The sequence below is a fragment of the Hemicordylus capensis genome, chromosome 2 (assembly GCF_027244095.1).
Source record: "Hemicordylus capensis ecotype Gifberg chromosome 2, rHemCap1.1.pri, whole genome shotgun sequence".
NCBI lineage: Eukaryota > Metazoa > Chordata > Lepidosauria > Squamata > Cordylidae > Hemicordylus > Hemicordylus capensis.
Window position 1 is genome coordinate 245,816,025 of NC_069658.1, and position 13,304 is coordinate 245,829,328.

General features: G+C 47.7%; 1 protein-coding gene and 1 long non-coding RNA gene across 4 annotated transcripts; one reads left to right on the top strand and one right to left on the bottom strand.

Annotated features, from left to right (window-relative positions):
• The first annotated feature begins 1,926 nt into the window (after positions 1–1,926).
• Positions 1,927–7,703, top strand: LOC128342721 (uncharacterized). The gene is made up of 3 exons (XR_008315130.1): positions 1,927–2,329; positions 5,819–5,926; positions 6,766–7,703. It is a non-coding gene; the product is annotated as an uncharacterized LOC128342721 (long non-coding RNA).
• LOC128342673 (zinc finger protein 239-like) lies at positions 5,707–13,004 on the bottom strand. Of its 3 annotated transcripts, none has more exons than XM_053290349.1 (3): positions 12,866–13,004; positions 9,662–9,808; positions 5,707–6,996 (listed from the first exon to the last, which is right to left on the bottom strand). In XM_053290349.1, exons 2-3 carry the CDS (start codon positions 9,720–9,722, stop codon positions 5,804–5,806), a joined length of 1,254 nt encoding a protein of 417 aa, XP_053146324.1. In that variant the 5' UTR covers positions 9,723–9,808; positions 12,866–13,004; the 3' UTR covers positions 5,707–5,803. The 3 variants fall into 3 exon arrangements, with proteins under 3 accessions (XP_053146324.1, XP_053146323.1, XP_053146325.1); XM_053290348.1 differs by having other exon boundaries at positions 9,659–9,808; XM_053290350.1 differs by lacking the exon at positions 12,866–13,004 and having other exon boundaries at positions 9,183–9,801.
• Between the last annotated feature and the right edge of the window lie 300 nt (positions 13,005–13,304).

Genomic DNA, 13,304 nt, shown 5'->3' on the forward strand with positions numbered 1-13,304 from the left:
ATTTGTTTTCTCCCTCTGCCCCCTTTCTCTCACCCCCCACCAAAGTGGGAAAGCAGAGGCCCTCAGCAAAGCTTGGAATAAATTCAGTAATTTAAAAAAAATAAATAAAAATCCTTTGATTTAAGAGGAGTTAAGATGCTTTACATTTTCACTCATGCTCTAAAAAGAATGGAAATTGCAGTTAAGATGCCCATCTTAACTTCCACACCATATAAGCTGTAAAGACTTTGTGCAGTCTGGTATATGATGATGGCTTTAGAAATGAGGTTCCATGCACCCACACTTTGCCTTGGTCTTTCAGTTGGACAGGAAAGTGCTACAGTATCCCTTACAGATAGCCATCCAGCCCGTTTGGAAAAACTCCAGCGAAGGAGAGCCTGCCACTGCATGAGGCAGGCTGTTCCACTGTCAAACAATTCTTACCGTTAGGAAATGCCTCCTAATATCTACTCCACATCTGCTTCCTTGTAATTTCAACACATTGGTTCTAGTTTAAACTATTAGCCTAGGACTGAGAGACCCCTGGTTCAAATCCCTGCTCAGCTACGAAGATCACAGAGTGACCCTAAGCCAATTGTGCTAGCTCAGCCTAATCTACTTTGCAAGGTTGTTGTGGGGATAAAATAGGGGACCATCTATGGCTGGATACAAATGCCATTATACACTCATAATACCAAATGTTTTCTTAAAATAAACAGTGCCACAAACTTGAGCAGTCTTAACTATTTAATAATGCCATTGCTACCCACAAGCTAATGAAAAGTATCAAGCAGTGCCTTAACATGTCAGCCCCATTGCCATGGAATGCATAGAAAAAATATTTTTTTTTTCATACCCATTCAAAGCTCATAATTAGTGGTGTGCACGGAACTGCGCCTCTGCGGTTCAGCGCTGGGGGGTGTTATTTAAGGACGGGGGTTATTTAAGGGTGGGGGTGCACTTATCCCCCCTGCTGCTTCCCCCCCACCAGTACTCCTGTTCTTAAAGCAGTTTTTGGGGCAGCAGCATATCTCCCTGCCGCCCCTGCTCCTGTTTTCGGCCGGAGGTCCAGTGCACACGTGTGCACATCGCGCATGCCTGCCTGACATGTGTGCCCAATGTGTGCACATGCACACAGTACTTCCGGCCGAAAATGGGGGCGGCGGCGGCAGGGAGGTATGCTGCCACTCCCAAAACTGCTTTAAAAAAGGAGCGCCGATGGGGGGAAAGCGGCGAGAAGGGTAAGTGCACCCCCCACCCTTAAAGGACTACCACCCCCACCGGCGCCGAACTATGCCACGTTCGAACCAGTTCGGAGGCCTCTACAATGGTCTCCAGACTGGTTCGTGCCCATCCCTACTCATAATCGTATGTTTTCATAAACCTAAAAAAGGAAAGATGAAGCCATTACCCATGAACAATCCAGGGATGGGGCAGCAAACTCTTTTCCCCATTAAAAGAAGCAGCAAAGGGATGGAGCTGCTCCTAAAAGCTCTTTCCCCCCTCCTTCAGGCCCAAGGTTTACAGTGATGGCCAATCTGTGATGCTCCCACAATTGAAGCTAGGGATGATGGGAATTGTAGTCCATCAATAGGTTCCTTTCTCCCTTTTAGGCCCAAGGTCTACAGAAGGGCTGCTCAACTTCAGCCCTCCCGCAGATGTTGGCCTACAATCCCCATAATTGTAGAGAACCAGTGTGGTGTAGTGGTTAGAGTGCTGGACTAGGACTGGGGAGACCTGAGTTCAAATCTCCATTCAGCCATGAGACTTGCTGGGTGACTCTGGGCCAGTCACTTCTCTCTCAGCCTAACCTACTTCACTGGGTTGTTGTGAGGAGAAACTTAAGTATGTAGTACACCACTCTGGGCTCCTTGGAGGAAGAGCAGGATATAAGATGTAACAAAATTAAAAAATAAAAATCCTTGGCTATTGGCCACTGTGGCTGGAGTTTATGGGAGTTGTGGTCCAAAAACAGCTGGTGGGGTTGAGTTGAGCAGGCCTAGGATGGCCAACCTGAGGCTCTCCAGCTGTTGTTGGGCTACAACTCCCATCATCCCCAACCACAATTGCAGCTGTGGATGATGGGAACTGTTGTCGGACAGCAGCTGGAGAGCTTCAGCTTGGCCACCCCGGCCTAGTGCTTGCTTTCCTTCAGCCCCTTGAACTGCTCAGAGGTCGGGGCCAAAAACCGATACATCCTCTAGGCCCATTTACCTCTTCCCTTCTTTAGGCCCCAGGCTGAAAACCACTTGCTGAAAACATCCAAGAAAATTCTACAAAATTTCTCCTCGGGAGGAGCCCTTGAAATTCAAAGAGAATTTCAGTTCCTCCATGGGGAAACTCTGAAACTGTGAGAAATTTATTCCCCCCCCCCCCCCCCGCCGCTGGTTTTGGGGATTGGAGGCATATTTTTCTTGGAAGAGTAGGGAGTTTTTTCTACAAGGATAGACCTATTCCTGTTCTGGTCCCCTGGCCCCATATTAGGCACAATGAATTGTCTTGATGGGTCATGGATGTACCAGCTGGAAAATACAGGGAGTGAGTCTTCAGCAAGGCAGAAAAAGGGGAAGGCAGACTAGTGGGGTGAAAAATCCACTTCCCCCACTCTTCAGGAATGAATGTCAGGGGGGCAATGAAGACAGCGTTTAGGGAAAAGATATAGTATAGGGTTTTCTTTTTCTAATGAAACAAACAAAAGAGGCAATGTAAAATGTAATGAAGGGGAATCTTGAAATTCTCCCTTGCTGAAAACCTGGCAGATGATTATGACAGGTTATGTGGCTGATGGCCACATATCCTATATTCTTGCCCGCATACGGAAAACTAGCTCCTTGGGGAGAAATGCTGGTGAAATCTCTTTCCCCTGAAACATTAGCTTTCCATGTCCAGAATGCTTTGTCTTTGGGCTTTTTAACACGGTGCTGGGAATGGAAAGTAGATCTATAGCAACCTCGATTCTTGGCTGATGCAGGGCCTATGTCTTGCAGGGAAAGAGTGTCTGTGGCCTTAAAGGGGATGAGACAAACAGGAAATTACAGGCCTGTCAAATGTACTCTCTATGGAAACTAAGTGGAACCTCCATCTTCAAAGGCAGTATATCTTTGAATACCAGATCCTGGGAGGGGGAAAAACAAGGGCAGGACTGTCACCTTCATGCTCTTCGGGTGGGCTTTCAAAAAATATTTGGCTAAGAAAAAAATATTCCCTCCACTGGAAACTGGATAGATCCTTTCAGACAGCAAAAGACATGCACAAATTAGTTTGAAGTGAGTTTACTCAGCCTCCACATGCTCCCGCAAGCACATAGAAACATAGGAAGCTGCCTTATACTGAGTCAGACCCTTGGTCCATCTAGCTCAGTATTGTCTACACCAGGGATTCTCAACGTTGGGTCCCCAGATGTTATTGGACTTCAACTCCCATAATCCCCAACCAAAAGCCACTGGGGCTGGGGATTATGGGAGTTGAAGTCCAATAACATCTGGGGACCCAACGTTGAGAATCCCTGGTCTACACTGACTGGCAGCAGCTCTCCAGGGTTGCAGGCAGGGAAAGGTCTTTCCCAGCCCTAATGGGAGATGCTGCCAGGGACTGAACCTGGGACCTTCTGAATGCGAGCATATACTCAACCACTGAGCTACAGCCCCCTCCCCATGTCTTCTTTCCCAACTCAAGCTAGCAGGTTGGTCACATGGCCAATAGGGACCTTGCACAATTTTGCAGCACCTTGTGAAGCACTCTGTGATGAAAATGGCATATTTTGAAATGACTTGAAAAGAACTTCGAATTTCCATCATACAATTGCCTGCAGATGGCGCTGTGAAATTGCTGGCTGTGTGACCAGCCCATAAAGGACCATCTGGAAGCTCAGTAAATTTAGGATGGTTTTAAAAGGGGTTTAGACAAATTCACGGAGGCTATATCTATCAAGGGCTACTAGTTTTAATGATTGTAGGCTGCCTCCAGGCACAGAGGCAAGATCCTCTGAATACCAGTTGGAAGAAAGCAACAGCAGGAGGGGTGGGGGACACACACCTTCATCATCTGATCTAATTGTGGGCTTCCTAGAGGCATCTGATGGGCCACTGTGTGAAACAGGAAGCTGGACTAGATAGGCCTTGGGCCTGACCCAGCAGGGCTGTTCTTATGTTCTTAAAATCTTGCTTCCAACTTTCTGGCCAACCTCTTTTTTTTTTTTTTTTTTTGGTAATCTCAAAGGACCCAGAATTGGACTTAAATAGATATTTGGTGTGATTCAGCAGGGCTCTAGTATATTTCTTACTGCAGTGAGCTATTTCAGTGCTGATGTGGTTGTAAAATATTGTGAAGGTTTCCTGGATGCAGAAGCAGCAGCTCTCTCCTCAAGCAAATCAAACAGGGCAGCTCTTTGTACATTCCAGAAACGTGTGAAGTATTTTCAAGCACACACCAGAAGTTTCCCCTGCTAACTGAGCAAAGAGGCACCTTTTAAAAGTGGTGATTCTCTTTATTGAGCAGGGGGAGAGCACCTGGCCGTATCCAGCCCCAGTGGATACGGCACCTGGCCGTATCCAGCCCCCCATCCAGTGGCTGTTGCTGCTGTCTGCCTTATGCTTTAAAAAAAAAAAAAAGATTGTAAGCCCTTTGGGGACAGGGAGCCATTTTATCTATTTATTATTTATTTCTATGTAAACCACTTTGGGAACTTTTGTTGAAAAGTGGTATATAAATATCCGTCACCGTCAGCTTATTTACTTTGGCATAAACTCTGTGTCTCTGTGTGTGGGGAAGACTGAATACTATAAACAGGCTATAGTTCAGGGGTTCTCAAACTTGGGTCCCTGGCTGCTGCTGGACTACAACTCCCATTGTGGTCTTCAGCCATCATGCCTAGGATGATGGGAGTTAGGTTCTAACCACATCTGGGGACCCAAATTTGAGAACCCCTGCTAGAATGGCTTATTTTCCTCAATTTACATTTCAGTGGTTTCCCCTAAGAAAGATAATGAATATTAGAAACACAGTAGGCCTGTTCAGGCAATATTTCCTTCCCCTGAACTGTGCAATTAAAAAATGGAATGCACTGAGTGTGCACAGATCTGGACATCCCCCCCAGACATTCTGATGTCCTACGACTACAACCAATATTTATATACCACTTTTCAACAAAAGTCCCCCAAACGGTTTACATAGATAGATAGATAGATAGATAGAAAGATACAGCTCCTTGTCCCCAAAAGACTCACAATAAAAAAAGAAGAAAAAAGAAACATAAGATAGACACCAGCAACAGCCACTGGAGGGATGCTATGCTGGGGATGGATAGGGCCATCCATGTCCTCCCAACACATCGCTTTATCTGGGGGTGGGGGGCACAATTTGTCCAAGCCACCTCTTTACATGCAGTCCAAGTACTAGTTTGAACAAATATTTGGCCACATGCAGAGTGGCAGGTCAAATGAATCACCCACCACCACAAGGGAATGTGATGGGAGGATGTCAAGATCCAGGATACGCACTCCCAGTGTGTCCCTCTGCTTAATCATGTGGGTCAGTTTGTGTGTGGGGGGGGGAGGGCTAAGTATTATCCAAATTAGCCCACTGGGAGATGCTGATATGACCTGTTCATACACCCTTGTACGAGTCAGATCAGTCCTGAATAGCTGCTCCGATATCTTGCCACCCTGTTGGTGCCCCTCAATTGGCCCCCTCACTTTCCCGTAACAAAGCAATCCAAAACACTACAAAGAAGTGCTGCAGTTTCAATGAAACTTGAGTTCCAAGATATTGTTCAGTCCTTGTCTTGTGTCAGCAGTGGGATTTCTTTGCAAATGCATTGCTAACATCAGTTTTCCCCTAGATGTATTTTCTGATGTCTGATCAGGTGCGAACTGGCACTGAAGCTCCTCCCGCATTCTGAACATTTATACGGTTTCTCTCCCGTGTGAATCCGCTGGTGCCTTATGAGGTGAGAGCTCATCCGGAAGTTTTTGCCACAACTAGGGCAAATGTATGGTTTTTCTCCCGTGTGGGTTCTCTCATGAGCGAGGAGATCTGAGCTTTTGCTGAACATTTTGCTGCACCAACATTTGTACGGTTTCTCGCCTGTGTGCGTTCTCTCGTGTGCAATCAGGGTGGATTTCTGACTGAAGCTCTTCCCGCACTCCAAACACTTAAATGGCTTCTCTCCAGTATGTGTCCGCATGTGTGTAACAAGGTTTGAGCTCGCACAGAACCTTTTGTCGCAGTAGGAGCATTTAAATGGCTTCTCTCCTGTGTGGATTCTCTGGTGCCTGATGAGTAGTGTGCTGGACGTAAAGCCCCTACCACATTCAGGGCATTTAAATGGGTTTTCCCCAGTGTGGTTTCTTGCATGTGTGATGTAGTGTGATTTCTGGATGAACCCTTTCCCACACTCTGAGCATTTATACGGTTTTGCTCCTGTGTGGATTCTCTGGTGTCTAGTGAAGTCAGAGCTCAGGCTGAAACTTTTCCCACACTCCCAACATTTATATGGTTTCTCACCCGTGTGGGTTCTCTGATGTGCAGTGAGGTGGGAATTCTGATTGAAACCTTTCCCGCATGTCAGGCATTTGTATGGCTTCTCACCCGTGTGGATTCTCTGATGCCGGATAATGTCCGAGCTCACACTGAAGCTTTTGCCACACTCTGAGCATTTATAAGGCTTGTCACGCTTTTTAGGAATTCTCCGGCTTATCACAAAGTCCGACCTCCAGCTGAGACTTTCTCCGTTCTCAGTTCGCTTCTCTTGCTTCTCTCCCGTGGGGATTCTCTGTTGGACTGTAGATTCATCAAGGCCCTCAAAACCTCCCCAATGAGGAACAGAATTTCCCATCCCTTCCAATGGATGGTTTTCCTGCTGGGTCTCTGGTCGCTGCTGAGAATGCAAGATCAAGTCCTCCTCACGACACTGGGAAAGGCTCTCTTCATCTCCTTCAAGTGTTTCAAGGGATTCCGGTTCCTTGGAATACCCCATGTAAAAAGCTTGCAGCCCATTCTCATTGTGAGTGTCGTCACCTGTTGGAACAAACAGAGGATCAAATTTGTGATAAATCTATTCTTGCTTGTCATTACCTCTCCTCTTTTTTCTTTGACTAGTCCTATTCAGACCTTACATTGCACTTGTACAGGTGTCTGTACACGCCCCCCGCCCCCCGTGTTTTTTGTGTGAATAACTGAACATGCATTCATTTAAAAAATGAGCCTGCAGGGGCTAGATGTAAAAGTGTACTACTGTATGTGTGTTGAACATAACGTGTGAATAACTGTGTGTACACTGTATAAAGATTCTACGTGTATTGAGTATAATGTGTGAATAGGGCTTCTCTCTTGGCTGATTCAAGTATTCTCATGGTAAAGGCTTCCTGAATTGTAATGCAAACGTGGCAAAGAGGCACCTTTTAATGTGGTGATTCTCTTTATTTAGCAGGGGGAGAGCAACTGGCCCTATCCACCCCCAGCACAGTACCTCCAGTGACTGTTGCTGGTGTCTATCTTGTGTTTCTTTTTAGAATGTGAGCCCTTTGGGGACAGGGAGCCATCTTGTTTATTTGTTTATTTCTCTGTGTAAATCACCCTGAGCCATTTTTGGAAGGGCGGTATAGAAACTGAATTATTATTATTAATAATAATATATGGGTTGCAAGTGAGGGGTGTGTGTGTGTGTGTGTTTATACCTGAATACGGGAAGCTAGAATTTCAGGGGAAAGGGATTTCACTAACCCTTCTCCCCAAAGAACAAGCTTTCCCTATGCAAGCAAGAATTTAGGAATATATTACTAAACTCTCATCCTTTGTTCCTAATCATGTGTTGGAGGGAAGAGATTTAGTTCACCCCAATTATAGCAGAGCAAGTGTGCATGACAGAAGAGCAAGCCCATTAAAAAGTATCTTGAGACAGACAATTAGGGTTCAAAATCAAGTAAGATTTATTGGGGAAGTTATGTACTTGGATAGAAAAGTCCCTGAGCTTTTCTGTCTTCAGAACCAGTGATAAGCCACCTGGCTAATGGAGGATGCAGGCAGAGCAGGGAGGGAGAAGGAGGACGTGAGAGACCTCTGAGCATGTTAGTCTACCAATCAGACAAAGCCAGAGCAGAGGGGGAGACAATAAAAGGGGGGGAAAGAGAAAGACCTAGGGTTGCCAACTGTCCCGCACTGCATGGGATGTCCTGACTCCTTGAGGGGAAATGCTCGTCCTGTTCGGGACTCAATTTCTCCCGCATTTTGACCTTTACGTTAAGAAAAACACACACTTTTAAAGCCGCCACTGAGCGGCGGTGGAGCGGGGACACAGTGGCGAGAGCTCTCCTGGCCGCCTCCCAAACTATGTTTGGCTCTGGAGTGGGTGGGTCAGGGGCAGGCACCAGGGGTTGCTGGGGTGGCGCGCTGGCGACAGGTGTGCTGCGGCTGGTCACTGAAAAGCACTCACCGCCACTGACTCAGGGCGGGAGGGAGGGACGGAGTGAGTGAGGGAGAAGGCGGGCAAAAGAGGCAGGGCTGAGGAAGGGAGTCTGGTGGGTCACTGTGGGAAACAGGATGCCAGATGAGATAGGCCTGGGGCCTGATCCTGCAGGGCTGTTCTTCTGTTCATGTCTCAGGTGGCCCATAGAGAGAGCCAGTTTGCTTTCCGTGCAAATAATCTAACACATAACTCTGGATCGCCAGCGGCTGTCATCCCCAGCCTCAATGGCCAATAGTCAGGCATGATGGGAGTTGTAGTTCAAGAACAGCTGGAAGGCTAAAGTTGTGCAGCCCTGATCCAGCCCAGTTTCCAAATATGTGCTGTGAGATGGTTGCTCCCATTCTAAAATCCACGCTTCCCCTCACTTTCACCTGCTCTAGAACCTTTCTTCCCCTCACCTTACAGGGCATCAACAGTTTAGAAAATGGAGACCTTATATACACTCCACCCCACCCAACAAAAAGGGGCACCTCAGAAACTTTAATTCCCTTCATTATTATTATTATTTACATTTTATATCCGGCTCTTCCTCCAAGGAGCCCAGAGCAGTGTACTACATACTTAAGTTTCTCCTCACAACAACCCTGTGAAGTAGGTTAGGCTGAGACAGAAGTGACTGGCCCAGAGTCACCCAGCAAGTCTCATGGCTGAATGGGGATTTGAACTCAGGTCTCCCCGGTCCTAGTCCAGCACTCTAACCACTACACCACGCTGGCTCTCCTCATTTAATCATCCTTACACTAAATGCTGTCCTTTTCAACGGAGCAAGGGCTGTCAGCAAATGTTCTGTGGTGGAGCAGGAAGGGAAAGGCCTGGAGAAAGGAAAGGGCGAAGGATAAGGAGTGGTTGGAGAAAGAGAAGAGGAGATGGAAGAGTAGGGCACTGGCATTGGCGGGGGCTAGGCAAAGGGAGGGAGGGAGGGAGGGGGGAAGAAAGAGAAGGAGAAAGAGAAAAAGAAAGAGAAGGGGCTAAAGAGAAAGGGGGGAACAACAGGGAGAGAACCTGAAGAAGGAAAAGCACAGAAGATGAATGAAGAGCAGAGGAGGAGGAGGAGGAGGAGGAGGAGGAGGAGAGAAGACTTCTCCAAGTACAAAGAAAGAAAGGAGGGAGGGAGGTGGACAGTAACATGAAACAGAGGGGGAGAAAGGCGACATATAAAACCAACAACTGCTCATCATTATTTCTGACAAGCCTTCAGCTAGTCACCACCACCACCACCTCTTGAGCACGGCTGGGAACTGTGACCCAGAATGGCGAGACTGTCACAATTCTCCTCCATGACGTCTCTGTCCTGGAAGCAGCTACGCCCTGGAACTCAGTCTGGAGGGCTTCTGCCGGGAGGGCTTCTTCTGCGACCTCCAGCTCCTAAAAGGAAAACAGCTTTATATCAATCTCACCGACATGTGTGCCTGCAGCCCCTCACAAGGATGATGTAACCACGTGCACTGTGCACAGTCACAGCCACCAAGCCCTCCCACTCCCGTGCCAATGTGCTCCTTAGTCACGTCCCTGCCACTCGCCACATGGACAGCGCTTATCTTCAGGGACCAAGACTGTCCTCGGGAAGAACATCCTTGGCACCAGTGATCTCTGTAACAGGTAATCCTAGATGTTGTTGACTACAACTCCCAGCACCCCCAGCTGCAATGGCCTTTGGCTGGGAATGCTGGGAGTTGTAGTCAACAACATCTGGGAGTCTCTGTTACAGGGAACACTGCACTCAGTCACAGGACCATATCTCGCCATGGACAATGCAGAGATATACTTATGTATGCATGTACTTACTTTAAAATGTATACCCCCGCCTTTTCCCACTGCCAGGGAAAGATGCCATCCAATGATCAGGTAGCAGGGAGTTCCACAGACAGGGGACTACCACTAAGAAGGCAATCACACACATTCCAGCCAAATGAACTTCAGAAAGTGGCGGAACACACAACAGAAACTCTCTAAAAGATCTTAATAAAGCTGCGGACATACCCCGCCTTTCCCCTCAGATTCAAAGCAAGTTAACAAAAAATGAAGGAATGCAAAAATAAAAATACAATAAAAGCAAAACAGCAGAGGCCATCATATATATATATATATATAGAGAGAGAGAGAGAGAGAGAGAGAGAGAGAGAGAGAGAGAGAGAGCGGTTCGTTGAGTACTGCCCACGCTGCTGCATGTGTCTCCAACACTGTGACTTTAAATTGCGCAAGCACAGCTGTGCAAAGTCGCAACAGAACAGGGTGGTTCTGCAACACCACCGGCAGTGCCGGAGAGGCATGCAGCAATGCAGGTGGTACTCAAGCTGCCTGGGTTTCGCAGTGCTGAATGTAGGCCAGCACAAAAAACAAAGAGGGAACCACTAAAAGGAAGCCAGCAGTGGCAAGAACTCAGGGAGTATTGGGAAAGGTCTGCTGACAAAGAAATGGCTTCAAATTCTTCTTAAACATTGCCAGGGAAGGTGCCACCCATCAGGTGGCAGGGAGTTCCACAAAAAGGGGACTACCACTAAGGCGGTGATCACACACATTCCAGCCAACAGAACTTCAGAAAGTGGCAGAACACACAACAGAAACTCTCTAAAAGATCCTAACAAAGCTATCACCCTAGTTTCAGCACTTCCAACAGAAACATCGCTAACTAGAACTTGTGTGTGTGTGCGCATGATTATTAGATCACTGAGTGGTAAGCTAGAATGTAGTAATTAAATACAGTGTGGTGTAGTGGTTAGAGCGTCAGACTGGGACTGGGGAAACTTGGGATTCAAATGCCCATTTAGCCATGAAGCTCACTAGGCACTTCGGGGCAGTCACTTCTCTCTTAACCTACCACACAGGGTTGCTGCGAGGATAAAAATAAGTCACCCCTCCTATTTGGGCAACGAGGCACTTTTCAAGTGGCAGCTCTAATATTTAGCAGGGATGTGCACAAACCCGTGTGGAGGCCCTTACACTGACCCCTCCCTCTGCTTCCCCACCCCACCCCACCAGCGCTCCTTGAGCAAAAGCTCCTTCATGGCGGCAGCAAAGCTCTCTGCCACCCCATCTCCTCTTTTCCCAGAAGTACCAGGAAGTACCCGGCGCATGTGTGCATGCCAGGCGCACAAGCCGTGCTTGCATGCGCGCATGTTGGACGGGTGTGAGCACGAGCCAGGTATGTCCTGGTACTTCCAGGGAAAGGGAAGACAGGGCGGCAGGGAGGTCTGCTGCCATCTCGAAGGAGCCTTTGCTAAAGAAGTGCTGGCGGGTGGGGGGGGGGAGGAAAGTGGAGGGAGGGGTAAGTGCATCACCCTTAAAATCAGACACCCCGCCCGCCTTCCAATGTCCCCCGCCCGGTTCTGTACACATCCCTAATATTTAGTAGAGGGAGAGCAACTGTCCCTATTCAGGCGAGTACAGCATCCCTCAGGTCCCCTTTTAATGTTTCCCCTAACAGGGATTCCCAGAGGTTGTTGACTACAATTCCCAGAATCCCCAGCTTCAATGGCTTTTGCTTGAGGATTATGGGAGTGGTAGTCAACAACATCTGGGGATCCTTGTTAGGAGGAACACTGCTGCCTTTGTGTTTCATTTCAGATTATGAGCCCCTTGGGGACAGGGAACCATTTTCTCAAAGCTGATGCAAAAACAAACTGCTTACAGAACTTCTTCTTGTTGAAAAGCAATGTATACATGTTTTAAAATTGTTTTTTCTCTAAAATACTACCACACCTGCTGCTCTGAGATTTATGTCAAGCAACACTATAAACCAGGGGTCCCCCCCAACTTTAGATCCCCAAATGCTGCCGGATTACAATTGGGGATGATGGTCTTGTGGTAGTGAGCATAAATCATGCCCCTTGCCAAGCATGGTCTGCCTTGGTTTGGATTTGGATGGGTGACTACATGTGAGCGCTGTAAGATTTTCTGCTGAAGGAATGGGGCCATAGTTCAGTGAGAAAACATCTGCATACAGAAGATCTCATATTCAGTCTCTGGCAGCATTTCCAGGTAGGGCTGAGAGAGACTCCTGCCTGAAACCGTGGAGAGCCACTGCCAGTTAGTGTAGTCAGGACTGAGCTAGATAGACCAGTGGTTTGACTCAGTATATAAGACAGCTTCCTATGTTCGGAGGGCCAATGGGTATTGAGGGGAGTTGTTGTCCAAAACTATTCGGGGACCCAATAGGGGATGACGGGAATTGCAGTCCCACAGCACCTGGAGACCCAAGAGAGGTGATGGGAGTTGTAGTCCCACAGCACTTGGGGGCCCAAGGTAGGGTCCTCTGATTTAAACAGCCTTCCAAGTGGCCTAATCCCCATTTCTGCTTGCCCAGGCAACCCCAGCAAGCAAGAGACTGCAGGAGGTGGCGGGAGGAATCAAACAGGCCCCGAAGTCCAAGACCTTTGCTGGGACTAGAGGAGCGAATAGCTACATTCCATGCATTTAACTCACCTCCCCTCCAATATATGCACCAGTTCTGAAATTCAGCTATAGTTCACAGTTGCTGCTTCTCCTGGGAAAGCCAGAAGACAGTTTTGCAGCTCCACCCAATGGCAGAACAGGAAGATACATCATGGTGCTCATCGCCCCGCCCCACAGTTCTTTTTCTTTACCTGGCCTCTCTAGGACTTGGAGCTCTGTCAATTTAACCCTTATTCACCTCAAAGGCTAAACAGGAAGGAAACTTTGCAAAGAGGAGACAGCAGAAAGTCTTTATTCTCAGCCTTGGCTGCCCGGAGTTTGCGATAGGGGGGTAACAGTCCTGTCCTGCTGCTTTAAAGGAGGGTTGTACAGACCTCAGACATGTTATATGTACTTTAGATTTGGGACAGGGAACTCTGTCCTGTTTTCCTTTTGCTCTCTAAGCTGCTTCCAGAACTTTTTTTTGTTG

What these genes read in the sequence shown, in the direction of transcription:
- LOC128342673 (XM_053290348.1), bottom strand. Translation starts at nt 9,722, where the DNA reads ATGGAGGAGAATTGTGACAGTCTCGCCATTCTGGGTCACAGTTCCCAG. An exon ending in CCAGCCGTGCTCAAGAGGTG is followed by an intron (nt 6,997 to 9,658) that starts GTGGTGGTGGTG and finishes TTGTTCCAACAG; the next exon opens with GTGACGACACTCACAATGAG.